Source organism: Canis lupus, chromosome 28 (assembly GCF_003254725.2).
Source record: "Canis lupus dingo isolate Sandy chromosome 28, ASM325472v2, whole genome shotgun sequence".
In the NCBI taxonomy this organism is placed as follows: Eukaryota; Metazoa; Chordata; class Mammalia; order Carnivora; family Canidae; genus Canis; species Canis lupus.
Window position 1 is genome coordinate 38,382,277 of NC_064270.1, and position 26,170 is coordinate 38,408,446.

Here is a 26,170-nt window from a genome sequence, read left to right on the forward strand (position 1 = left end):
CGCCAGGGCCACTGTGGTGGCAGCAGGGCCAGTGCTGCCTGGTCTCGTGGCCTGTACTTCGTGTTCCCAGGTGGTTGCCGCCGCTCCGGGAGGCACATCCACCTTCTCAAGGAAGGACGAAGGGGAAGGAGACGGTGTCTGGCACTTTTTTTAATTATTAAAACCCAGGTGGGCCTCTCCTTGTCAATCCTTGACCTGCTCGTTAGCTGTGGCCTAACTGCTACCTGTGCCGCAGGTACGTGCCCACGAGGGCAACGCAGAGCAGAGAACACACGTGATGCAGCGTCGCGTGCCTGCCCCGGGGTAGCACGCTTGTCTCGGGGCCTGGGGCTTCCCATGCACACGCTGGTGCCCCGCACTCCTGTCCCAGGGACACGTCTCCGGCTCCATTCTAGGGTGTTCTTATTCAGCTAATTTGTACTCTTGCCCGTGGAAGGACCCTGTGCCTCACGTCCTGCTTGTCTGTAGGAAGGAAAGTGTGGGTAGGTTTCTGTGTAGTTTCCAGCTCCATTCCTGGCAGGGCTAATATAAAACATTGGTAAGATTGCTGCTTTGGGTTTTTTTTTTTTTTTGCAAATAGCAGGCAGGGGGTTATGGTGATTATCTCTGACTGGCAGTGGGTCTGCCCATGGGCTTGGGCACCTGGTGGCCACAGGGACAGGACAGCCAGGTCTCAGCTAGGACGGGGCCGTGGGTACCAGGCCTTTGTCTCAGGGAAGGTGGTTCTGCAGATCCTCACACTCAGGAAGCCGAAACGGGTTTGATGTCAGTTCTGTGGACTAGTCACGGTCTCTGGAGTTATCCTTTAGGCTTCACCCAGGCCCATGACTGGCTGCAGGGGACATAGGCCACTCACTCAGAGTTCAAGTCCCCGCTTACTCTGGTTACGGGCTGATGGCCATTTTTTTAGTTCTGGGCATAATGTGGATAGAGTGTCCCTGCTCTGAGGGACACAGGTGTTCTGTGGCCTCGGGCGGCTGTGCAGGTCATCAGAGCCGGTCCTCACCATGATGAGGGGGGCGGCCCTTCACGTGTGAGGCTAGACTGGACGGACCAGGCACAGCACCACGCTGCCGGGCGTTGGGTACCTGTTGGTGCCGCTATGGCCAAGGGCAGGCCGAGCTGCAGAGCCTCACCTGTCTGGTTCAGACACACAGGCTCTGGGCTGCATGGATGTTATTTGGTTCAGAGACCGCCGTGGAAGCCTTCCCACTGTGTTCAAGGCCAGCAGTCTCCCAAGTCCAGCCCATCCTAGAGACTGCCCCTCCATGTGATGGAGATGGGAGAGTGGGCCCTCATGCTGCCCCCCCAACCTTCAGCACCCTGCCCTGACCCTCTCCCGGACCCCCAGCTGCATACTTGGGTGTGTCTTCACCCTTTCCCTGCAGTAGGGTGAGAGCTGGCCGTGCCCCATGCACACGGAGGTCCTTCCCCGCGTGGGGGCTGGCCCACCCCACTCCATTCAGTCTCCTGTTCTGCAGCTGGGCCCAAAGAACAGCCCATGAGGGCAATGCGATCAATACCATTACTGCTGTTTTACAGCAGAAAACGGAGTCCTGGGAAGGGAAGTGAGCCACTGGCTCATCCTTCTGGTTCGGTGTGAGCAGTGGTGCAGGGTCTACATTCTAGGCCTTGAATCAGGAGCCAGTGACACGGGGGCCGGGCAGCAGGGAGTGGATGGTGGCGGCAACATCCTGTTTCCAGGGGCAGCGGTGGCCACCGTGCCAGCTGCGTGTCTGCAGTCCCTGGCTGCCCCACAGATGTTTCCTGAGGCTCGGCTTTGGCTCTGGTTGGGTTCTGGCCAGTCTTGGCTCCTTGGTTCTGAGCCTGTTTCTCCAGCCTTCCCAGAAGTTCTGTGAGTTACGGAACAGCCTTTCAGTAAATCGCTTTTGTGCTCAAATTAGCTGATACCACTTTCTGATGCTTGCCATTAGGAGCCGTGCCTGAGACAGGCTCGTGGCTTCTCCTGCCGCAGATCTGAGGCCCGAGCCAGGTCGCCTGAGCCCAGATCTGCTGAGAAACAGCTTCCAAGCGGGGCTTAGGGTAGGAGACGTGGGTTCGGGGTGAACATGTTTGTGAGAGCTACGTAAATATAAGCTGGTTTCTCTGCAGCAGTGCTCAGAGCTTCCCAGGAGGGCTTAGTGCATCCAGGCTCCTCATCCCCCCAGAGCCTTTATCTGTAGTCCCCTGGAGCACACGCTGGGCGATGCTGTGCCAGACTCTTGGCCTGGGTGGCAGGAATGCTGGTCATCATGTTCAATGGATATTTGACAAACTCCTTACAAGTGTGATGCATTGGTCTTAACTGAACCCCTGACTCATGGAGGCCGACTCCCTGGTCCAGCATCTGCCAGTGGCTCGGGTGATGGGAAAGTGCCCACAGATGTTGGGGGGGGGCAGCAGTTGATTCTGGCTCCAAGGAATGAGGGAAGGCCCCCCAGGGGCCGGGAGGAGGGGTAGCCATCTGCTTTTGAAGAATGGTAAAGATTTTGATGCTGTTGGAGGAGAACAGGGTGCCATGTGGGACAAGGCCGAGGGCACATGGTTGAAATGTCGATTATGGCAGAGATAACCGTAATCCCGAATCCTTCTGGGAGGCCAAGTCTAGACACACATTCCTGCTAATCCCCACGCCAGCCTTGCGATGTAGGTATCCCCAGATGAAAGCACTGGTGGCTCAGTTTAGGTGACTTTTGCAAAATGACAGGCCATCAGTGGGAAGCCACCATCCACCCGCTGCCTGCCCGTGTGTGGCCAGGTGGACAGGTGCCCTCAGGCACTGCGGGTCCACAGAAGCTGGGGTGCTCAAAGATACGAAGTGTCAGTGTCTCTGATGTCAGGTGAACAGTCCCGTGTCCACGGACTGGGAGCTGGAGAGGAATCTGTCAATATGCGCAGAGAAGTGGGCTTCGAACAGGGCGGCTTTGGAGGCCTGGCCTTAGGGTGGAGTCTCGGGGCTGATCCTTCTGCACCGTGTGGTTTTGGGGAATGCTGCCCGACCTTGTCTGGGGGCGTTAATGCACTTCTGTCCCGTGGCCGCTGGGAAGACAGAAGAGGGAGTCAGTGTGTGGTGTTAGGGTCTGGGTGGGGGCGGTGGGATGTGTTGAGGTTTCGCAGTGAAGCAGACACCAGGCCACTTGGGGTGGCTGGATGGTCAGGCCCCGAGGAGGAAGCCTGAGCTGCCTGTGGGGAGGTGGTGGCCAGTTTGGGGGCATGGAGCAGGAAAGGTGCAGGAGCCAGGACTTTGAGGGGCATGTGGAGGGCTGGGGGTGGGTGCTGGGGGCCCTGCTGCCCCATCATGGGCGGTGAGCTCTGGGGGCCCTGATGCCCTATCACGGGTTTGCTGAGCTCTGGGGGCCCTGCTGCCCCATCCCACCTGGTCAGCTCTCCTCCTGGAGCAGGAAGGCAGCCACAGCCAGTGTGCAGAGGAGCGAGTGGGGCCACGTCCCAGCAAAACCTGACTTACAAAGCAGGTTGGTGGCCAGGTGTGGCCCATGGGCTGCAGTTTGCTGACCCTGCTCTAGCCCCTTCATGTAATTGGCAGTTGACGTGTTGTTTAGGGGGAGGGGAGGGCAGGGTGGGAAGGGCCCAGGTGTACTGAGTGGCCCAAGAAGCCCTTCCTGTGTGAATGTTGATGAGGCCTCGGGGAGGACAAGGGGCCCTGAGCAGGAGTTGGCAATGGTAGAGCCAGTGCTTGATGGGGCGCAGGTGTGTGAGGAGGCAGGCAGGGCGAGGGGAGGGAGGGTCCCGAGGCGAAGTCCTGGGCGGGGTGGGGGTGCACAGGACCCCAGGAACATCCCGGGGATGCCGTGGAGGACAGCATTCCTGTGTGGGGTTGGGGGTTGTGGACGGTTCCTGGGAGGGGCCTGCAGGACAGGGAAGTGGAGGCAGCAGGAGAGCAGCCCCGCCTGCAGGTCGGGAGCCCTGGGCAGGTGGGTGGGCAGGTGGGCTGGCGTGGGGGGGCTTCAGCTGTTCCGGCTTACGGCTGATGGCGCTGGTGGAGCGGGGAGCGCTGGGAAGCTCGGGCTCTAAGGTCAGGGGACGGACGGGCGGCCTCCCTGGGGCTGTTGCGAGCAGGACCGGGAGCTGCAGGAGAGGAGGAGCTCCGAGGGCCGCCTGGTCCGGGTGCGCTGCCCCCCAGCCCGCTGTTGGCTCGCGCTCTGGCTGCCCGCACGTGCAGTGACTTCCATCGGGTTCGGTCTGGTTCGGTCTGCCTTCAGGCTTCTCGCTGTTCCGGGGTATCTCTTGGTTCTTCTCAGCCTTTGCTCCCTTGACCAAAATTAGCAGCTATCAAAATCAGCAAGGAGGACCCATCATAGGATCAGGGGTTAGGGGCGCTGACCAACACAGTCGGAAACCCACACCAGGCTGTTGACTCCCCAAAACCTGTCCGAAAGCCGATTGCTGACCTCACTGGTAACCGCCGATTAACGTGTTTTATGTATCCCTCGGATTATGTATTGTGCGCTGTGTTCCTTTAAAAAAACCGTAGCTAGGGAACGTGTTCCGAAAATCGTAGGGCAGAGCACATGGGCTCACAGTCCTGCCCCGGAAAACCGCGTCTGAGAACCCGGTGCTGCTCGAGGGTCAGCGGCCTGCTTTCCCAGGCGCCGGGGCTTATTCCAGGCCGCGTCCGCGCCCCCGACCCCCGCCTGGGCGCTTCCAGAGGCCCCTCAGGATGCCTTGGTTTTAATCACCCTACCCGCGGCTTCACCTGTTGGTGAAGGAAGTTGGTCAGCGTTTTGTTAAAGCCAGCTTAGCTCCGTCCTGGGGACCCCTCATGGGGAGCTCTGGTCCCCACCGCCTGGCCCTGGGAGCAGGGTAAGGACGCCCAGGAGGCAGAGGGGCGGCACCACCAGTTGGCCGCTCCAGGTAATTATGGCATTTTCTGTTCCTCAAGTGAGTAGATTACGAAGAGGACCTATTGGAGGATTAAATCCCAAGAACGGGGACAGATTTTGGAAAATGTTTTGTCTTAGAAAACAGGTGCCCCGTTGTGCTTTAAAAAGAACCAACGTCTTTCATGTGGACTTTCTTATTTGCTTGAAAACCTTTCTCGTAGGTGCTCGGGAGGATGGACAAGGCCTGCAAGATGAGATACAAGACGATGGACAGCCCTTTGGGGAAGATCGAGATCTCCGGCTGTGCGCAGGGTCTGCATGAGATAAGGCTGCACGACAGGAAGACCCCGGACCCCGGGTGAGTCCCTTGGGTACCCCCCCGCCATGTGGCATTTGTTCAGAGCAGCAAAGCAGTGGCGTTTGCCGCTAGTCCCGCCATGGGTCACGGGCTAACCCGTAGCCACAGGCTGGCTGTCCTCTCCCAGCATCTGTGCTGTGGACCGAGCGCCCTCCACGTGCACTTAACCCTGGGAGCCTAACCTGGAGCTCGTGGCTCCGGGACGTCTGGTCAACACACGCTGATGGAGCAGTGGGTTGACTCTGCATGAGCCTTGAGTATTTTGATTCTTCAACAAACGTGGGAATCTCTCTGGAAACGTTGGTGGCAGGGAGATGCTTACCTGGTCTTGGTGCTTCTAAATCAGGACCGGCCTTCATCGTCCAAGGTCCGCCCGGTGAGTTTTATACCGAAGTCTTGGAGTTGCTGAATCGGGAGCCCCCCAGCCCCTGAGAGCTGTGGTCCAGGAAGGGTGGGAGGAGCCCTCCTAGCATGACGTTAGCGCTTGCCGTACCTAGCAGGACACATGTTTCTCTTTTGAAAGATCTCCACTATATTTCTCTTAATTGTGAAAACATAAAAAATGTAAAGCACTCCTTAATGTTTTGTTCTGAGATGTGACATTTCCTCCATTCATTGATTGTGAGTTGTTGTATTAAAATTGCTGTTCTCATTATTTCTGACAGAAGGCGGGGGGAGGACCCACCCGCTCCTGCTCAGTGTTTGTCTTAACTGGCTAATCAACACAATGCCATAGAACGTTAGATAAAGAAAATACATAGAAACATAAAAATTGATTTTAATGGACCCCTGTCAGAGACCACCATAATGAGCACATGCACAGTAATAAATACCCGGTTTCGCCTCTAGTGTCGAGATTTTTTTCCTGTAGAGCCGCATGTTACAATCAATAGTTTTATTTTTTTTTTTGAGGCCAAAAAAAATAAGTGAACCTTTGAACTATACAAATACACTCTCTCTTTCTATGAAAACCATCTGGCCATGGTGTTCAGAAAATCACAGACACCAAATAATTCGTAGGGAATGGCATTTTGTCTCTCACGTATTCACTTGCACAATAAATCACAAATTTTGTTGAGCTTTTCTGCGTTAAGAAAAAAAAAAAAAACTCCTTAAAGGGAATTTGGGGAAGAAAATAAAACCTTGGCATCTAGTTAGTTGCCCGTTGCAGATGAGGAGATTTAGAACAAAGATGAGTCTTAATTTTGAGTTTCTGCTCTCTGAATCCGGAGGAGGTGCCGCTGTGAAGTGCTCCTCCGATGGCCTCAGGAAGAGGCAGCTGATGTCTCTCGTGAAGACGCACGCCTCGATCAGCCGTGGAGGCTGGCTCCCGTGGCTGCCTCCGGCTTTGTTCTGCGTCTCCAGGCCGAGGCCCTCGTTCTGGTGCTTTGGGCCAGCCTCTGGGGCGCGAGTGGCCGTGCTACCTTTCCAGGCAGAGAAGAAAGGGAGGGGGTGCCCCCCTCCCTTTCTAGAAGGAGCTTCTAACATTCCCCTTCTCATGTGGCCATGCCCGGCTGGGAGGCATAGGACGTGGTCATGCGTTGGCCAAAATTAGGAACTGTGTGTGTAGCAGAAGTGGGGAATCTTTTTTTTTGGGGGGGGGGGGTAATCAGTCTGACACCTGTTACCTTTGTCATGGGACATTTGAACGTTCCAGAATAACAAGCATTCTGTGTGAAAACTCAGAATTAACAATTCTTATTTTGTCACTTAAAAAAAAATTGAGGTAAACATTACATAGTAAACAGTTCGGGGAATTTTGAGAAAGGTGTACAGCCAAAGGGCTGCCAACCTAAACCAAGATCTGGGACGCTCCAAACCAGCCGTTCCCTTGCGTTCCACTAGTTTCAGATCCTCTAACATCCACTGTTGCCATTTCTGTCTTGGTCAACTTTGCTGTTTGTTCTTGAGCTTTATATACGTGAAGTTTTACGATCTACTCTTTTGTACTAGATTCTTTTACTCAACAGTATGTTGAGGGTCCCCCCACATTCTCTATGTTCATCAGTGGATCCCCCTTCATGGTGAGGAGTCATTTATGGATGCTCCGCAGTTCGTCAAGTCTCCCATCGACGGACATTTGAATTGTCCCAACTCTTGGCTGCTAGGGGTAAAACTGAAATTTTCGTTCAAGCCTCCTTGGATACGTTTTTTGCTTCTCTGGAGTCCACTCCTAGCTGGGGAATTGCTGGATTGCATGTCAGACATTTGTTTAACCTCCTGAAACGCCGCCAAAACTTTTCCCAAAGTTGAACCATTTTATGTTTATTTCCATTAGAAATATAGGCATTTCAGTTGCTCCGCCCTCTCACTTGGGGGTACTTTTTAAAAATTTTAGCCATTCTAGTGGGTATGAAATGTTCTTATTGTTAAAATCCCGGTGACTTGCTCTAATCACCTTATTGACCACAGCTGTGTTTTCCTCGTGTGGGGTCTGAATCTTCTGCCCATTGTTAATGGGCCTCTTGTTTGTGGTTTGGTTACAAGTCCTTCCTCAGATACACGTGTTATCCTGTGTATTTCCTAGTTGCATGCTTGTGTGTATTCTAATGTCCTCCTGTAAAAAGTTCCTAATTTTGAGGAATTACAACTTAATGGTTTTTCTTAGCATTTTTCTTGTCCTTAAGATTTGTCTACTGTAACTTCAATATTTTCTTATAGATTCTTCTAAAACTTGATAATTTTAGCTTTTGTGTTTAGGTATGACCCATCATCTGGAATCACCTTATTGTGAAGTACTCAGTTTTTCTCTATAGTTTTCTTATTTGGGAGGAGGAGGAAAAAATTTCTCCATCTAATCCCCTCAGTACATTTGTCACATCAACTGACTGTACATGTGTGGGTCCCGTGTGTCTGGATATTCTTTTTTTTTATTTTATTTTTATTTTTGTGTGTGTGTGTGGATGTTCTGTGCAGCTCAAGTGACCTCTTCCTCTGTTCTATGCCAGAAACACGTGGACTTTATGATAAGTCCTTAATTAAGGTAACAGGTCTTCTAACTTGGTTTTGCTTTTCCTAAAGATTGTTGTGGCTTCAGCATCTTTTAACTTTCCATATTAAAGAATCAAGGTGTCCAGCATTGATTGGGATTTTGGTTGGGAATTTATTGAATCTGTGTACCATTTTTGGGGCAGTGGAGCACTTTAAAAACCTTCCAATTTGGGGCACCTGGGTGGCTCAGCGGTTGAGCATCTGCCTTCAGGGCGTGATCCGAGGGTCCTGAGACTGAGTCCCACATCGGCTTCCCCGTGGGGAGCCTGCTTCTCCCTCTGCTTGTGTCTCTACCTCTCTCAATGTGTCTCTTGAATGAATAAATAAAATCTTTAAAAAACAAACCCAAACCTTCCAATTTATGAATATGGTTTATCTCCATTCGTTCAGCTTGTCTTTTTTTTTCAGTGTTCTAGTTTCCAGCATGGAGATTTTGTAGGTCTTTTGTAAATCTGATTTCCAGATATTTTGCTATTCTAAATTTAAAACTGTTTTTTACTTGCTGCTGTTACGTAACTGTTGACTTTCAGTATGTTGATCTTCTGTCCTCTTACTGAATTCTTAATTGTAGGAATTGTTTTTGCAGATTCCTTAGGATTTTTGCCATAGAGAATTGGGTCTGTGACTCAAGACAGCTCTGCTCTCATCTTTATACCTCTTATTTCTGTCCTGGTGCCGGCTGGAACCTCCAGTGTGGGGAGTGAACGTCGTGACAATAGACCACCTTCCCTTGTTCCGGTTATGGGGAGGGGGGCTTCATGTCACGAGTCAGCATGCTGTCACCAGAGACTGCCAATCCTCAGTCTGGTGGATTTTGTCAAATGGTTTTTGTATGATGGGTCAACATCATCCTGGTTTTGTTTTGTTTTAAACATTTAGTGAAACTAGTCTTGAGATGCTGGACTGCACCTACCATAGAATTCGTGATATCTCCGCCTACCCCATTTCACCCCTCCCCCCCAATACTGCCTTAAATTTGCTGTTTTGTTTAAGACTTAATGTATTTACGTTCACGAGGGATGTTAGTCTGTAATTTTTGCGTGTGGTACATTTGTCAGGCTTTGGCATTCAGGGCAGTGTCTCAGCATGAAGCGGGTTTGGAAGGGTTCCCTTGCTCTGAGAGGGTCAGGTGTGGGGTTAGTAGGACTTCTTCCTACGGTTGGGGATGAATTCACCTCCAGTGCCCTCCAGGTCTGGTGTTCCTCCTACAGAAAGGCTTCTGATTAGGAATCTTTGGTCTAACAGAATTAGATGCTGCCCTTGCCAGCCCTGAGGGGAGCTCCCTCCACCTCCGGCGTGGCTTTCTGCAGGGTGGAGCCCTGTGTGCCCTGGAGGACATGCCGTCCAGCTCTGCTCGGGGGCATTGGCCAAGGGGGTTTTGAGCAGAGCATCCTGCTGTTCTCCCCCTCCTCCTTGAGTGCTTGTGAGTCCTCTATCTCCTGCAGGCATGCTTCAGAAGTTGGCCCTGAAGTCTCTCTGCAGCGAGATCACATTTCTGTACAAAGTAGGATTCCTGTTCCCCACATCAGTGACCTGTCTGTATGGCTTCGTACAGTGATCGCGGATTGCTTTTTTGTCTAGGTTGCATTACTCCCCTTTCCTTTCCTAAAAATATTTGCATGCAGAATGTCTGTTCGGGAAGGAGTATAATCTCAACTTTATAACTTCCTGCCAATATCAAGTTTCCATTAACAGCTGTCCTGTTCGAGAGTAATTGGCTTGCTTTTGCAAGAATTTGGCTGATGCCCCCCACCCCATCTTCATGTGGCTCCAGGCTTTGACCCCGTTATTCCCTGCAACATCTAAACTCTGAGAAGAGCTGTAGAACAGATTTGTTTTTCTAATGTTATTTGGGGCCTCGTGCGGCTTCCTATAAAGTTGATTCCACTGTTTTACTTGAATGGCCTGTACAACCCTGGCCGCACGCGTGCTGAGGGAGTGATGGTAGGGCGCTTGGGGGCGGGATACTGGAGCTGCACGTACCTCGTCTTTCACCGACCAAAGAATCACCTTCGTGTTTAATTTTTTTCCCATGCAAATCTTTTTGGAAAAAGTACAGGAATGCAATATTGAAAAGCTTATATAGTCCAAACTGAGCGATTGTAAAAATGTTTTGTATTTTGAAAACGTAATGCGTGCAGGTTTTCTGCTTTCTATAGAAGGACTCCGTGTGTCGCAGCAGCAGAAGTGGGTTGTCTGTGGCGTTGCTGGCATCCTGTCCCCCCTGGCTCTGGTAGGAGCGTGTAGCCCAGTTAGACCTGACCCTCCTTCAAGCATGTGGATGGCTGGGTGTGGACGAGGCCTCCATCACTACGTTCATAGAGGAAGGCCTGGCCCTCTGGAGCATCAGAAGGTGACCACAGGGTCTCTGTCTAGGAGGGGGCATCGCCCCACTGGGTGCTGAGTTAGTTTTGGCTCCATGAAAGTGTGGAGGTAAGATGCCTTTGAGGCCTTCCAGGAGGGAGGTCAGACTTGTGAAGTCACGTGTGTCCTCTGTTCAGTGGCTAGTGATGGGCTTCTGTGTAGATTTGCTACCTTGTTTTTGTGTGTGTTTTAAGTGGCCTGTTTGGGAACCGGGATCCCGACACCAGCTCGTGCCTACTGTGCTCCACCTGGTGATCTGTCTGCCCGGTGGCCTGACGCTCGTGGCTGAGGTAGTTGTGGGGGTCTGCACGTCCTGAGAACCTTCCCAGGAAGGGACTGGGAAGTCTTGTTGCAGTGCCTTCTTGGAATCTTTCAAGGAAGAGGAGAAGCTCTCCTGAGGATGCACCCTCGGAGACAGACACCCGGTAAACAGAACCACCCCCCCCCTCCAAGGCCCACTGCGTAGGCCTTCCATGTGTGGCACATCCAGCCGTCTCCCTGCTCTTCTTCGCTGCTTTGAACTTGTGATCTGTGTTGTCTGTGCTTAAAAAAAAAAAAAAAAATTATTTTGTTGTACAGAGTGCTCCTTGAGGAGGCCTCTTGAGTCAAATAAGCAGGTTTCTGTGAACAGGGAACTACCAACCTCTCTTTGGCTTCATAAAAAGTATCTTTTTCCTGAGCAGGTGCCTGAATGCTCTGGTGCACGTGCAGTGCCTCGTTCTTGCCGCCATGTGGCTCTTTGGCTCCAGATCTGGGGCCTGTGTCCTGGCCGGAGAACCTCCCCCACTGATTTCTGGCGTTGGGAGGACAGTCTGTAGCGTGTGGGGATGGGCTCTCCTGACAGGGGCTATCGGTACACCTGGTGCACAGATTCCGTTCACAGTGCAGCATCCTTCACACCCGAGACCCTGGTTGTCCTGTCATGTTCACGGCTGAAAAGCCCAGACTGGAAGCCCAGGGTGGTTCTTCTCCCTGCGATTTCCATGCTGGGAGGGCCCGGGTCCTCCAGAGTCGTCTGTGCAGCCACTGAGGTCACAGCTCGTGGATGTCCATCAGGTAGTGACAGGCCATGGCGTGCCTTCCAGGAGAGCCAGGGTGTGGGGACGGTGGCAGAGTGACAGACCGTGGCCCTTGGTGCGGGGCCTCCTGGGCTCACAGCGTAGGTTCCTTTTGTGGTTTTGTGACCCCGCGGGGAGCTGGCGGAGAAGCCTCTTCTTTGATGGCCGTTGGCTGCCACACCACGGGTCCCTACTGCACAATCACAAAAATGTGCCACCCTGTTTTGTGAAGTTGTGTGGCTTCTGACCTAGAAGAGAGAAAAAGCAGTGTGTGGCTTCAGGAGTTTTGTCTTTTTTTTTTTTTTTTTTTTTTTTTTTTTTGCCTCATTTCTGCAAGAGCCTGTTTCACAGTTTCAGTCCTTCCTGGGTCGGGGCAGAGGGCGGAAGCAGGCAGGCTGTTGGCAGTGCTCAAGCAGGCGTCCCTGGGGTTTAGAATCTCTGTCCTGGACCCGTCTAAGAGTGACATAAGTTTTATTCCTGTCAATTTTGAGCATTGCGGGGAGACAGAAAGGGCTAAGACTTGCATGCTTGTGTCCGTGAGTGAGAAGCAAGCCGGCTCCTTTAATTTTAAGCCTGCCAGGATCCCCCTGGAAGGAAGAAAACAACAGTTGAATGACAGTTACAAATACATGGGTTCAAAATATGAACCAAACTGTCACAGTAAAGGATTTGCTTTGGAAGCTTCCAACGTTGGGACTGGAGGCACATGTTCCAGTAAAGGTAGGAGGTTGGCTCACTTTGGAGGAAGGTGGGCGTTTCCCTCTGTGGCCTGTTAAAAAATCCCTCCGTCTTGTCTTCTGCCCTGGATGGTAGCCTGCCTCCACGGCTGCGGCTGCTTTCCCGGAGAAGCTGTGCTCCTGTCCCGCCTGCACCACAGAAGGCCACTCCCCTGTCCCTGAGGAGCGCACCTGGCTGCTGGCGCGTGGGGCCCATGTGCGGTCCGATGGGGAGGGCCGTGCCCTTGGTGAGCGTGAGTGCTGGAGGCTGTGGCCAGTGCCAAGGTTTGCTTGAACCGTAGTGGGGAGGTCCCTTTCTGACCCCAGACCTTGGGTTCTCCCAGACTGAGCAGCTGCTCTCACCCAGAGGAGGGGCCCACTGAGGCCCAGGGAGTCAGAATGGTGCTCTGGCGTTGGCCTACCCAGGATTGTGGCCTCGTGGGGGTGTTTCTGATGGAGCAGGGCATGGATGGTCACTGCTCCGGGCGGACAGGCCTGGACACATCGGGCCCCCGAGTCACTAGGCTGGCCTACGGGCCTCCTTCCCCGCCTCTCCGTCCGCAGCCATCCCCCTCTCCTTCTGGTTAGCCACGGCCTGGACCAGCAGCTCATGGGCTTGCTCATACTGGGAGGAAGGCACTCCAGTAAAGTCCTGGAAGGAAGACACGGGGTTCATGACCACGTTGTAGCCTCTCGATGGCCGCTTGCATGTGCCTCTGGAGCTGTCCTCTAGGACACGTTGAGGATGCCGGGAGTGGCATCGGGTGGTGGGGCTTTCGGACCGGCCAGTGCCTGGTAAGCACAGCTGCTGCCTCAGTCGGCCCTGGGTGCTGCTGCGGGAAGGTGGGGTGCAGGGTGTCAGGAGAGGACTTGGGAGCACCGTACCCCACCTCAGCCGTCACTGCCACAGCTGCAGGAGCTGCCTGCCTTGCTTCCCCTCCTCTGAACAGTCCAGGGGCCAGAACCTTCCTGATCAGGGTTCGCAATCCTGAACTACAGCTTCCCGTGTTGGGTGCCTGAATGAGCACCTCTGAGACCCGAAGGTTCTGCTTTATTTTGCAAGTTCAGCTCTACAGTTACTGCTGTGGTGGATAAAACCACAGTGACCTGTCCAGACGACTGTGCTCGGGAGGACGTGTGCTCTCGACGCTGGTCTGAGGAGGCTGTGCCCACCGGCGGGGCCCAGAGCTGAGGCCACGCAGGAGCACTGCTGGCTGAGCCCCGGCCGCTTGTGTGCCCTCCCTCCTCTCCAGCGTCGTGCCTCAGGCCTGCCTCCCTTTTCTGTGAACACACAACTTTGACATCGAAGGTCTTTGGCCTCTATTTTTATATTTCACCTTTGGATTTTGCTTTATGGAATTTTTATTGTTAGTATGTCTTTAATACTTTCTGATATTTAAACCACGTGAGACTGAATAATTCTCAACTTTTGTTTTCAAAGTGCTCATGCCATTTAAGCTGTGAACTCTCAAAATATACTTGGTTTGTTAAATTTATTTCCTTTAAATTGTATCAGTAATTAGGTCAGCTCCTTGATATTAATGTACAGGACAGCTCTTGTATGCTGATCACTTCAGAATTTCAATCGAGTTAAAGGTTAAATGAGTTTAATTTTTGAACTGAACTGAAGCATTGTCTTGTGTCAGATTCATCCAGAATTTTTATTTCCAGTTTCAGTATCTACTGATGGAAGTAGATCTTTTTCTGATAATCCTAAATTTATTTGACGTTCTTAAGTTAGTCACTTATTCATACATTCTCAGAACTGGGGCGACACAGAAGCCAGTGGGACACCCCACCTGTATGGAGCCCAAGCCCAGCATGATACAGGCCTGGGGTGCTGTGTCCCTCGACAGGGGTGGGCATGAGCACCTGAGACTATCGAAGTGGTCAGGACAACGGTGACGTGGGCCTGAGCCTGGGGCCCTGGTGGTATAGTGGAACAGGACCATGCAAGCTAGGATGGTCTTTAGAAGCATCTATTTGGCTGTAGAACCAACTGGTTGGGCTCCCCATCTGACGGGGTGGGATGTAGGAACATGGCGGAATGATGATGCTGGAGGTTGGACCTAGTTGGGTTTCGTGTTGAAATTGTTTGGGGCATTTATCCCCTCAGTATCTGACTCGGGTGATGGGGGACAAGTTTTCTTCAGGCTGCAAAATGCACAGTCCTTGGCGCCTTGGTCTTCTGAGACCCACGTGCAGCACCTAACTCTTCTTCAGCTTTGACTTTGGAAAGGCCAGCTCAGTGTGGTTCACGACCCATCTGAGGCAGAAACGACTCCCTCCAAGAATGAATCCCAACAGTGTGGCTGTCCTGTGACTCTGTGATCTGGGGGGAGACACAGAACCCCCATGGAGTGGCCTTCATGCCAACCGTCCCATGTTCTAGATCAGTCCTTGGGGGCCTTGTGTTAGGGCTGGAGAGGGAGTGGGGGGGCGTGGGCAGGGGGGAGAGCACGGCTTCCCCAGAAATGCAGTTCATCTCCTCTGAGACTTCTCTGTGCTCTTCTGTTGGGGGAAATCGCTTCCATTTCCTTCCAGATGAGGCCGCGCTGTAGTGGCAGCTCCAGGGCTGTTGAAGGAAGAGCTCCAGCTGTCTCTGCAGAGTCCTGTGTCCTGCTTTCACTGGTCTGTGCTGATTGCCTTAAGCTGCTTACCCACGTCTTTGAGCAGGTTTTCTCTAGTGTTTGCTGAGAGCCCCGGATATGCCGCGTTTCCCGGCCACGCCCGTCTCGGCCCTTCCCTCAGTCTGACCTGTGCACGTGCATTTACCCAGATCCTCCTTTATGTCAAAGGGCTTGTACGCTGTGAGGCCCAGCTGCAGATCCGGTGACCTGGGGGAACCTGGTCCGTCTGGGTTGGCATGGAGTTTTGGGGGTTCGCTGGCAGAATGGACATGTGTACTGGGGGCCTGGAGTTTTCTTGGGGTGATGGATCCGGATGGAATCCGTGGTGTTATTCTTAAAGCCGTTCTTCTTCTAGAAAGCTTGGCTCCCTGACCTCACGGGCGAGCACAGCAAAACTTGTAGAAGGTGCTCTCCTCGCGGCTCCCTTCACCGCTCCAACACGGGGGTGTTGAGCACTTTGGAAGGCTCCAGATGGTGCAGCTCTGAGCATTCTCCTTCTGGAGGGGTCTTCAGAGGCCGATGGGTCAGGTGGGGCTGGCGCACAGCTGGGCTGAGGACTCCGCATGGGGAGGCGACAGGTCTTGTTCTGAGGTAGGGTGTCAGGCGCTGTGGTCCCCGCAGACTGTTGGGGCACAGCCACCGGGCCAGAGCTTTTCATGTGGAGAACATGCATATTCCAGCCAGTTTTCTGTTCAGCAAAAAGTGGAATATAAAGTCTAGAAGGATGCAGTTACGAGGAAAAATGTTTAAAACTTAACCCACTGTTGGAAAATAAAAGCTTTCCAGTGGGTTGACTTTTTTTTTTTCTTTCTTAAACATTGTTCATTTTTGAAGCAGAAAAATGTCCTTGTGGATCGTCTGCTCCTGTGGGGGGGTGTGTGTGCACCCACGTATGTATGAGTGGAGTCTAGAGGTTTCTGTTCTGCTTTAACAATGCTTCCTCTGAAAGTATGCCTAGAAGTAGGGGGAAGTTGCTCTTTTGAATTATTAGATACCTCAGGTCGTCTCCCGCAAATAGTTTTTTCTTTCCTAAAAATCCTCTGGAAAAAAACACCTAGCTTTCTGATCTTTATTTCATCCAGTTTGAGGCTCTGTTAGGAAGAGTGATTGTATAACTGAGCACTGCTTTTATTAAAAAGAACTGGGCCACTTATTTCCTTCAAAGTTCCTGGTGTGTTTAAATCTTCTCTAGGTAAACAACTTTTATTGAAAATAATATTTTGAGACTGACACCTTTCTCAGCACAAGTGGTGTTGGCAGCCTGCTGTCGTCTGCTGGTCCTGCCTGCAGCCTGGGTCTCAGGGCGACTCCGAGGCGCCTGTGGGGCATGTGCGAGCTGGGGGTGGGCAGGTGGGGCTAGGACGGGGGAGAGGTGCCAGGCTCCCCTCCTACCCCTTTTCTTGATGCTCAGGGACCCAACATGCACGCAGTGCAGGGACAAGAGGACGAGCCTGGCGCGGGGCGGTGCCGTGGCATGCTTTCCAGGTAATGCCATAACTGGATTACGGTCTGTGGACCGCCAAGCACGTTGCTGCGCCTCACGTTTGCTATGACGGTTCTGTTTTCAAAAAGGAGGAAACCATAGCTGGTTGACTTCTCTCTTAGGATTCATTTGTTAAATTGGCAAAACATGTTGAAGAAATGAATGTGTTTTTGTAACTTCCGTGTGTGGACATCTGCGCGTGGTGGCGCCTGCACGTCTTGTTAACTTCTGCAGCCTTTCTTCTCTCCATCAGGCCGGGTCCCGCATTAACGGGGTAACTCCTTATGGGGGGTACCTCGTTTTTTTGCATCTGAGTTTTCAAGAGCTTTCTAGGGTTTTATTGCCTGAAGATTGATACATGCTGTAGACCTACTGCCAACTGTAGAGTGCTTTCCAGCGGAAACGGACAACTTTATAGTTGTGTTCTTAGCCCTCGTATCCGAAGGCCGAAGATACCTCGAATCTAAATCTAAATCTAAAACAGAAGCAGTAATATTTTCTGAAGGCAGGTCCCCTTCTGCATCTATTATTATGAAACCCTTAAAGTTACTTCAGCACAAGACGTGTTAATAGTTTGACTTTTTCACTTCTTGACAAATGAGGTCTAAGGAAATTAGTTTGCTTGCATGAAAAGTTATGTGTTTGCGAACTTGGGCTGTTTTGCTGGTTAAGCAGTCTAGAGATGATAACTTTTTTGTCAAAGTATGGCTTTGGTGTTGTGTTAAAAAGACTCACGGCCGCTGCCAGAAGCCCCTAGGAGAGGTCCGTTTTGAAGGACGGCCGCTCACTTCAGCCTAAGGCGCTGTGGGGATCGTTGGAATTGACAGAACTAAAATATGTATGATCTTCTTTTTAAAATCTGTTTTCAGTTTATTTCCCTGATATGGAGCAGCAGAGATATAAACTAGAGAGAAATGGTCACCGTTTTGTCCAGATGCTAAGCAGTGCCGGGCCGGGGCTGGCTTCTGTGGATGGCTCCCCTGGGGGACCTCGGGGGCCCGGGTCCTAGCTGGGAAGTGCAGGAAGCCCCCTTTGTGGTACTAGCCCCTAGTCAGTACTGTTTCAACCCATGTACGTCCTTTTGTGGTAAGATGTAAGATGTGCCATCGGAACCACTTCCCAGGCATCTAGTTCAGTGGCATTAAGTACATCTGCATTGTTCTGTGACCCGCCCCCCAATCCAGTTCCAGAAAGGTGCTCCTCTTCCCAGACTGGCACTCTCTGCCTCAGTTTACCCTGAGCTCAGGTCCTGGCAGCCACCGTCCTGCCTCCTATCTTTACACCTTTTAGTGCCCAGTGGTGTGGGCTCCCCCAAGCCGAGAACCGTGTGTCTGGAGACCCTGTGCCCCCACAGGTGTCTGATGCAGCTGCCTGGGTGTGGGCGGCAGGTGGGCCGCAGGGCTGACTCCGGCTGGTCGGTGGTGGCAGGTAGTGCGTGGGCGCTGGGCCTTCCTCCCTGTCAGGAGCAGGGGCGCCGCAGAGCCAGCGTGGCCGCGTTTGCTGGACTCTGAAGAAGTGTACGGTTTTCTGCAGCTACGGGCGAGTATTGATTAAAAAACAGGACTCTAGTCCACAGAAACCATGCGAGTGGGGTGGAGGGAAAGCGAAGGAAGGCCCCGCTGTACAATGAGGGTTGAAAGGGTGCTGGGCCGGGTGTCCAGCGTTTGTCCCGTCAGCATCCTCTTTGATGCCCCTGGACTCTTGCAGAGAAAGTGGAGGCAGGTGACCGGGTAGGGGTGGGAGGGCACGTGAGGGGCACCGGTGGCTGGCTGGCTGCAGCCCAGAGGGAAGGTTCCGGGGCCCCTGCTCCTGCTGCTTTGGGAGCCCCCATGCTGGCAGTTCTAGGTGGCTCTGGCCTGCACTTGAACCTTTTGGCTTTTGCATAGTTTCAAGGGCCGTTGTTGCACAGACTTTAAACCTCCGAATTTCTGCGGTCTTCTGACCTGTGACTGACGCTTCTCTTTCTTCTCCGTCTTTAAGGGCCAATATTGGGTTCAGCGATCAAAAACCAAAGTATCAGATTAGCACCAGAAAACCAGAAGGCTGGTGTATCCGATGAGCTTTAGAGGAGACGGTGGGAGCTCCGCTCAGCCCGCCGGGGGGCTCAGCCCGTGCTGCTCCCACGAGAGCGAGCCCCTCGCCTGGCCAGTGTGCCTTCTGTCTGTCTGTCTGTCTGTCCTGCAGAAGATCTGCTCCCTGAATCCCAGGGGCTCACGTGGTGGCTTGTGCTTGGACCCTGGCGTTTTATCGAAGTGGCTCCAGGTCTGTCGGTGGGGACAGCCACTAGTTTTACGGCATGAAGCTGGAATAAGAAGGAACGAGAGGGGCAGCTCCTGTTGGGTCAAAAAGTAGCAAATTGTCTTAAGCGCCCCCTCAACGGGTCAGCTCGTCAGGAGAGCAAGGCCGGCGTGTGAGCAGGGGGGCCACGGATCCATCCTCCTGGGCCATGCCTGCAAGTGGGACCCCCCCCCCCACCGGATACCCGAGGACCAACGGGCTCCCCCAGCCGGGAGCGGGCCTCGGCCGTGTGCTGCCGGCTGCGGCGTGGGCCTCCCTGCCGCCCTCGCGGACCCTCGGCTCCGGGGCGGGTGATGCCGCAGCACCCAGGCCGCACCCTCCGGTGTGGCAGCGGGGCCAGTGATGCCGGGAGCCCTCGGCGTGGCCCGTGTCCCCTTGGCGTGCTGTCCTGGCCTCGCTGGTGTGCGGGGGCAGCGGGGCACCCGTCGGAGGCACCGGCCGGCCCGCGACCCCTGGCGCTCGTGGGTGAGGGGAGCAGCCCGCTGCTGACGTCCACGGAAGGACGCGGAGTGGACACAGGAACCGCGAGACCTGGCCGTCTTTCCCAGAAAATTGTTCTTTCAGCTTTTCCACACGTATATAACCTTTTAGCATTTTCCTCTAGCTTTTTCATTAATGTATGTAAAAATATTAAAAGCCGTTGTATATTACATTAAAAAGTATGTCAGCTGCTCTGCTTTTTTCTATTTATTAAAACTTTTCAAGCAGTAAAAACATTTTACTTGTTAATGAGGGAAAGTGGGAAAATTAATGACATAGAGCTCGGATCCACCAAGATGTCTCCTCCTAACCATGCGCAGCCAGCGCGCTCCCCACCGCACGCAGTTTAATTTCCGTGACAGGGTTCAGTAAGCAAATGCAAATAGACTTAATGATTTGCATCAGTAGATCATTTCTCAGTTTAATATCCTCTGATATTTTGGGTCAAGGACTCTTTCTTTGGGAGGCTGGTACAATTTCTTGAGCTAAAATTATTAATATTAGCAATAATACATTATATCCAAGTGAATGGAGATAAATGTAGCCTTTTCACAAAGTCAGATTTGCACGTTTCTCTGTTGGCCGTGGTTAAAGGAAGCTACGTAATGAAGTGGACCGACAGACAGGCCCTCTCCCAGCTGGGTGGTGCTGGTCACGGTGGGTGCTCGGGTGCCCAGCACCGAGCACTAGGCGTCCTGCTCACCCCAATGGGGCCGCTGGCAGTCCCACAGGAGCACACGGCACATTTCTGTCCAGCCCATTCAGCAAACGCTCGTTGAGCTTTTTGGAGTGGAGCCTGCAGTAGCTTGGCGCTAGAATGCTATGACATGACCTGCCCTCAAGGAACTTTGCTGGGGGAGACTGTCGTGAAGAACCACACGTGTGGCACAGAGTGAGAACAGGTGCAGAAGGCACAAAAGAAAGAATGGGGGAGCTCAGTGACCAGAGCATTCGGGAGGGTTCACGGGGGCAGGCCGTGGATCTCCTGGTTTGTCCACATCGAGGGCCTCCCCCGTCCTCCCTGCCTCCCCTGAGGCTGAAGGCCAGGTGCGGGCTCACCCAGCCCCGCTCTGCGGAGGTCGTGCTGGAGGTCTGCTGCCCACTGGCTTGCTCCTGGGAAAGACCATGGTTTCCCAGGGCAGGGAGTGAGGCTGGGGCTGAAAGGCCATGAGCATGGTGGCAGCGGCCGGGTCCTGGATGGATGGCCCTGCCACCCACTGGCCTCTCTGCACACCTGTGACCTGACGTGTGTGCATGGCCGTGTGCCGCTGCCATAAGCCGCCTGCAAGTGAAGAGCTCACGATGTCTTCGTCTGTGAAATCTCTGCTTGCTCAGCAAACCGTATGTAGTAGAATTCTTTACAGGTTTTCATCTGTGTTTAAAGTCCATCCTATATTTTGCTTCTTAGCTCTAACCTTCCGTCTTGAGCATTTTTTTAAATTAATCTTTATAAGGTCTCTCAGTTCCATTCTCTTCTAAAGGCTGTGTGGGACGGCTGTGCTGTAATCCTGACTGCTGCTGCTCGGGTGCTCGGTTTGCTGTGACTGGGCCTCCACACCTGCCCTCACGGAGCCTCCTTGTGAGCCAGGTGAAAACTTCTTTAACGTAAAGCACGTTTTTTGGTCCTTGCCTCACAAAGCTACTGCAGCATTGTTTCTGATCCCTTGTGGGATCACCGTACCCCTGGAACATACGAGCCTTTGCTCTTTAGGGTGAGAAAGTGCCAGCTCCTACCTCTGGCCCTGCCGTCCGCCCTGGGGCCCCTTGAACCCCAGCTCAGCCCAGTCCTTGGAGAGAGGACTTTCAGGGCTGCTTCCAGGCCAAGCTTGGAGAGGACCCCTCCTCTAGCTCCTCCAGCTTTGGATGTACTCTGTGCTAGATCTGCCCGCACTTAGAACTACCTACCACCTCCTGGTTGTGTCTTCTAGCGGCTGAGTTCCTGGAGGGCCCGGACCTCGTCTGTCCTGGTTCTTGACTCCAGATTCCCCCTCTACTCCACACGTGGGGCACTTTAGTCCCCTTTTTCTGAAGCTGGGCTGAAGGAAGGGGTCGGGGGTTGCGATATCCATGTTCTGCATAAGGAGTATTGTCGTTATAGAGGTTGGAGATGAAAACATGCAGTTCAGGGGTTTATTTTAGCCAGCCACCAGGATCATGGTTACTGACTTGCAGGTTTGTCACTCGCTTGGGTTTCCCTAAGGCAAGCAGAGAACCATGCGGGATGAGGGAAGCCTGTGTGGTCAGCTGGAACTTCTCAGAGTGGGCATCCTATGGGAGCCGCTTCTGCAGAGGCTGTAATCAACTGTTGAGTTGGTTTGCAAGTGTTCTTTTGTTTTCTTAAATATAGGCAGAAGCCACATTGTGCCAATTCTGCCTTAGATTGTGAGGAGCACGCAGGATTTTGTCACTATGCCGATCTTCTACCAAGACCCCTTGTGTAAGATCAAGCAGCATCTTCCTGCTGTTTCTGGTCTCCATGAGCGTGCTCCTTGGGGCTCCAATTGCATCCTCCGCCCCCCCTCCCCCATTCATGTGTTGAAGTCCTAACCACAGAGCTGGAGCTTGAAGGTATTTGGAGATGGGGCCGGTAAGGAGGCGCTTCGGTTAAACTGTGCTCACTGGGTTGGGGGTGGGCTTTGTTCATTGTGCTTGGCATCCTTATGAGATTAGATGCAAACACAGGGAAGACCCTGTGAGGGCGCAGGGAGCAGGCCAGCTGTGGAGAGAAACCACAGAAAGAACCTGGCCCCTCGAATGCCTCCATCTTCATCTCCTGGCCCCTCCCGTCATAGTCCCATTGGTTTGGGCAGCCCTAGAAGCTCATATGGCACTTCTTGATGACGGCTGTGTCACTAATCGTGCGGATAACTTCACATTGCTGTGGAAATGTGATGGAGAGCAGCAGCCCTCCCTGGCCAAGAACTTTCCTGAACCCAGCACCGCTGGCAGAGTCGAAATGGGTAAGGTGGAGCCTCGGGACACAGCGAGTTATGGGAGGATGATCAAAATGGTTTTCTTGGGCAGCCCGGGTGGCTCAGAGGTTTAGTGCCTGCCTTCAGCCCAGGGAGTGATCCTGGAGACCTGGGATCAAGTCCTGCATTGGGCTCCCTGCAGGGAGCCTGCTTCTCCCTCTGCCTGTGTCTCTGCCTCTCTCTCTCTCTCTCTGTGTGTCTCATGAATAAGTAAATAAAATCTTTAAAAAAAAAAAATGCTATTCTCCACAGTGGAAAAGCAAAGATTGGGAAGGCATCTATTTTTTTTTTTTTCTAGCACAGATTGAGAGGCAGGTGCAGAGACTTCTGACAAGCCCCCTGCCCCCGCACATGCAGTCTCCCCCGTGAACACTCTGACTGGTACCTTTGTGGCAGTCGATGAACCCACAGTGACACGTCATCCTTGCCCAAAGTGCATGGTTTATATCACGGTTCGTTCTTGGTGAAGGCATCTATTTTTTAAATCAGATTCAGCCGTGAATTTGAAAAGCTGGCTCTGGTGAGTAATATTTGTCCTGAATCAGGTTTACCTTTCCCACATAATATTTCTGTGCCTTTGTGTCAATGAGACCCCAGTTCCATGGACTTTCCCCCCAGTTCCATGGACTGGACTCGGAAAGTGTGAATCAGCCCTTTCTTGAATGGAGCCCAATGACGTCTTGTGTCGCGAGCTTCTGCAAAACGTGTGAATGACTGTGCTTCCTTTTCACACCTGTTGTTGTTTCCTGGCCTTGGTCACCTGTTGTGTCTCTGCTGCCTCGGTCATCCCTGTCCCTGTTACTCTGTTGTCCCTGGAGCCGAGGGCAGTACCATTCCTCCATTTCCCCTGCTCCAGATGCAACAGCACCTTCCCCGTTTCATGATCAGAAATGGCTCTAATGAGCGAGCTGGTGGCAAGGACTTGGAGGTGCCGTCAGGTGCAGAATGCACGCTTTGTACCCTCTTAGGGGAGCGTCTTATCCCCCAGTCTCCTTGGTGAAGCTTCTGGGGCTTTCTCTGGGACATCCTCTCACCTTTCCCTAAAGGTTTAGCTTGTCTTGGGTCTCTGTGAATGCCTGGGTCGTCAGGTCAAATTTTGATAGCATCTTTAGGATCTTTAACATTATTTGAATGTTTATGTTGCTGCATCTATTTCTTCTGTGGTAGAAATCCGTTGCAATTTGCCTTTGATACTGTCCTGTATCCTTGAGAACCGCACATAAATGAACTCACTAATGAGCTCAGTAAATGTTAAATAGGTAATTGGTGTTTTGAACAGAGATTATGCAGAAGTCTTTGGATTTTTATATAGGTGTTTACAAAGTATTTTAGTGATAAGTGGGGAAGTTGGCTATGGTTTTTGGGTTTTTTTGTTTTGTTTTGTTTTTTTTTAGATGGAATTAGGAGTTCATTATTTCTTCCCAATTACAATAATAAGATCTAAGCCCCTGTACCTTGAAAATTCTATGACATTTGCAGGAGTGAATTTTACCAGACTTGAAGTGTGAAGGATGCTTTGGGTTTATTTAGAACAGAAATAAATTACACCTAATCAGAAAGCTCTTACAATATTAATCTACAGATATAAAATCGCGTTTGGTGGCACCTGGGGGGCTTGGTCAATGAAGCATCTCCCTTCGGCCCAGGTCATGATCCTGGAGTCCTGGGATTGAGCCCCCCGTGGGGCTCCCTGCTCTGTGGGGGAGCCTGCTTCTCCCTCTCCCTCCGCTCTTCACCCCACTCGTGTTCTCTCTCTCTCAAAATATTTTTTAAAAATCACATTTGGAGATAGATTGGTGTAGTTAACTCTAGTTAACTGTGAAACAAAGAATGTTCTCTCCTAGATGTGCACCCCCCCCCCATGCTGGAAGATGCTCTTGACTTTCTCTTTGTACCTGTTCCATGCAGGGGCTTCCCCTTTCGCCCGGGATGGAGCCTGGGGGTGGCAGGGTCTTCAGGATGCAGGCTTTGGGAGTCTTTGTAAAATGGGAAGCTTGTGCACTGTTGATAAATGGCCAAATATAAATGCATGACACCTTGACTAACAGGCTGTGATGGAATTGAAGGTGGTCTTTTCTAGGAAATCCTTATTGAAATACTGTCCATTTTGGGCAAATGTAATAGTACACCAAGCCCTATGAGCTTGCTGAGGACATTATAGAATGCAAATGGGAGGTTTGTGGGTGGTTTTCCTTCCTGGATGTGTTACCTCTGCAGAAGTGAAGATCATCAATATTTCATGGCCTTTCCCCAGGATTTTTGTGTCCTCCGCATCGTAAGGCGTGTGGCCCTGATCCTCCGTCGGCTTTGTCTTCCCGGCACCCTTGACCCCGCTGCCCGGGGTGGGGGCGGGGGGCGCGCGGCTTTCATCTGCGGTCGCTGATTTCCCGCTCTCCTCTTTAACTGGAAGCTGCAGCGTCCCCTCTCCTTACTCTCCTTTCTGAGATTGGAAATTGTGTCACAGTTCTGTCGCACCGTCGTGGGCCCTCTGCGCAAATCTCCCGTGTCTTTCCGTGACTGCCGCCCTGCGCTGCGCCCGCCGAGCGCCACTCCCCGCGCCTCCGCTTTACAGCTGCTTTTACAGTCCTCGTTTTTGTTCTCTGTGAAGACAGAGTGGATTTGGAGTCTCGCACAAAGTGTGTCAGATCATTTTTGCTGTTTGTTTCTTCCCTTCCACTCTCCCGTACCTTCCCACTTCGGTCTCGGATGCCCGTCTGTTGAGCTCCGTGCTCGACGTGGTCCTGCCTGTTCTGCTCGGGGCTGCGGGCCCTCCTGCCCTGCCCCGTGATGGGGGCATTGGGGCTCAGACGAGCAGTGTTGGGCCTTCTAGGGGTTTTTGTACAGCGGCGGGGTGATCCCCTAGCTCTCCGAGAATACTCGACTTACCAGGGTACGGGGACCACGTGCGGGCATCGTCTTTTACCCTCCGGTATTACCCTGCTGCTTTCTCGAAATCTCCAGCCCTCCTTATGTGAACGACGTCCTTGATAACGGGGATGAATAAAATCCTCTGGCCTATTGGCGTGGGCCTCGACTACATATTTACCTGTATACTGTATTGCCAATATTTATTCAGAATGACTTTTCTCAAATATTTAATAAGAATTAATAATTGAATGTACTCTTGGCTTCTTACTTCGCCCTGGGATCTCATAAGATCTTTGAAGCTAAAACTAGTTTGGGCCCTTAAGGGGTTTATAGAAATTAGGTATGTCTGAGTATGGAAATGGTTGGCATGGTGAAAAAATTGAGTCCTTAAGTAATTTGCTATTCCCAGTGATAATTAGAAGAAACCCCGTCCTAGCTCCATTTTTCCCATCTTTTTATTTTTTTTCCTCCACTATTTTAGGGGAGAGTTCTTGAGGTATTAGCGGCTAATTTTTTTTTTCCATGTGATTCTGTGGTAAGGTAAGTGGCCTTGGCATATTGTGTTGCCTTGATGGGTTATTAAATTGTCACTTCTAAGAGATGAATGTGGGTTATAGAATGTGTTGTGCCACATATCATCTTAGTCATCAGGAATGTTTCAGAAAACTGAGTAAGAGTAAATTCTTTTAAATTTATGATGGAAATTAGCAATTTTATTAGGTCCTCTAAAAAGTTTGTAGTTTTGAGAAAGACTTAAAAAATATATACATCTTTGTTCTCAGAGGTCTGCAGGCTGCCCTTAATTTGTCTTGTGAAAGGACACAGGTTTTAGTGGAATACTTATGCTGTGGGAGTGGACCGGCGCAGGTGCCGTTCCTGGGGTAGCCGCACGGAAGGCTGACGCGCTCCAAGATTTACGGTGCACCACCTTGGCCATCATTCCCCTAAGTATTAATTTTAACTCCACTAATAAGAAACTGAACAAAAGTGGAATTATGAGTTCAGTAGTATTCTATGAAAGGTCAGTTGTTAAAAAGGCAGAGTCTGACATTCTGTGAGAAAGGTGCCTTCATTAATCATCCTGATAGGAGAACACGGGGCGCTCTTGACC

At 51.9% G+C, this 26,170-nt stretch overlaps 1 protein-coding gene across 1 annotated transcript in view; it reads left to right on the plus strand.

The window, feature by feature from the left end:
- The window catches only part of MGMT (O-6-methylguanine-DNA methyltransferase), a 282,268-nt gene that overhangs the window by 53,197 nt on the left and 202,901 nt on the right, over positions 1 to 26,170 (plus strand). Inside the window, exon 2 of the mRNA XM_025467647.3 lies at positions 5,063 to 5,199. Coding sequence (XP_025323432.1) covers positions 5,075 to 5,199 — 125 coding nt within the window. The 5' untranslated portion in view covers positions 5,063 to 5,074. The remainder of the gene's footprint in view (positions 1 to 5,062; positions 5,200 to 26,170) is intronic.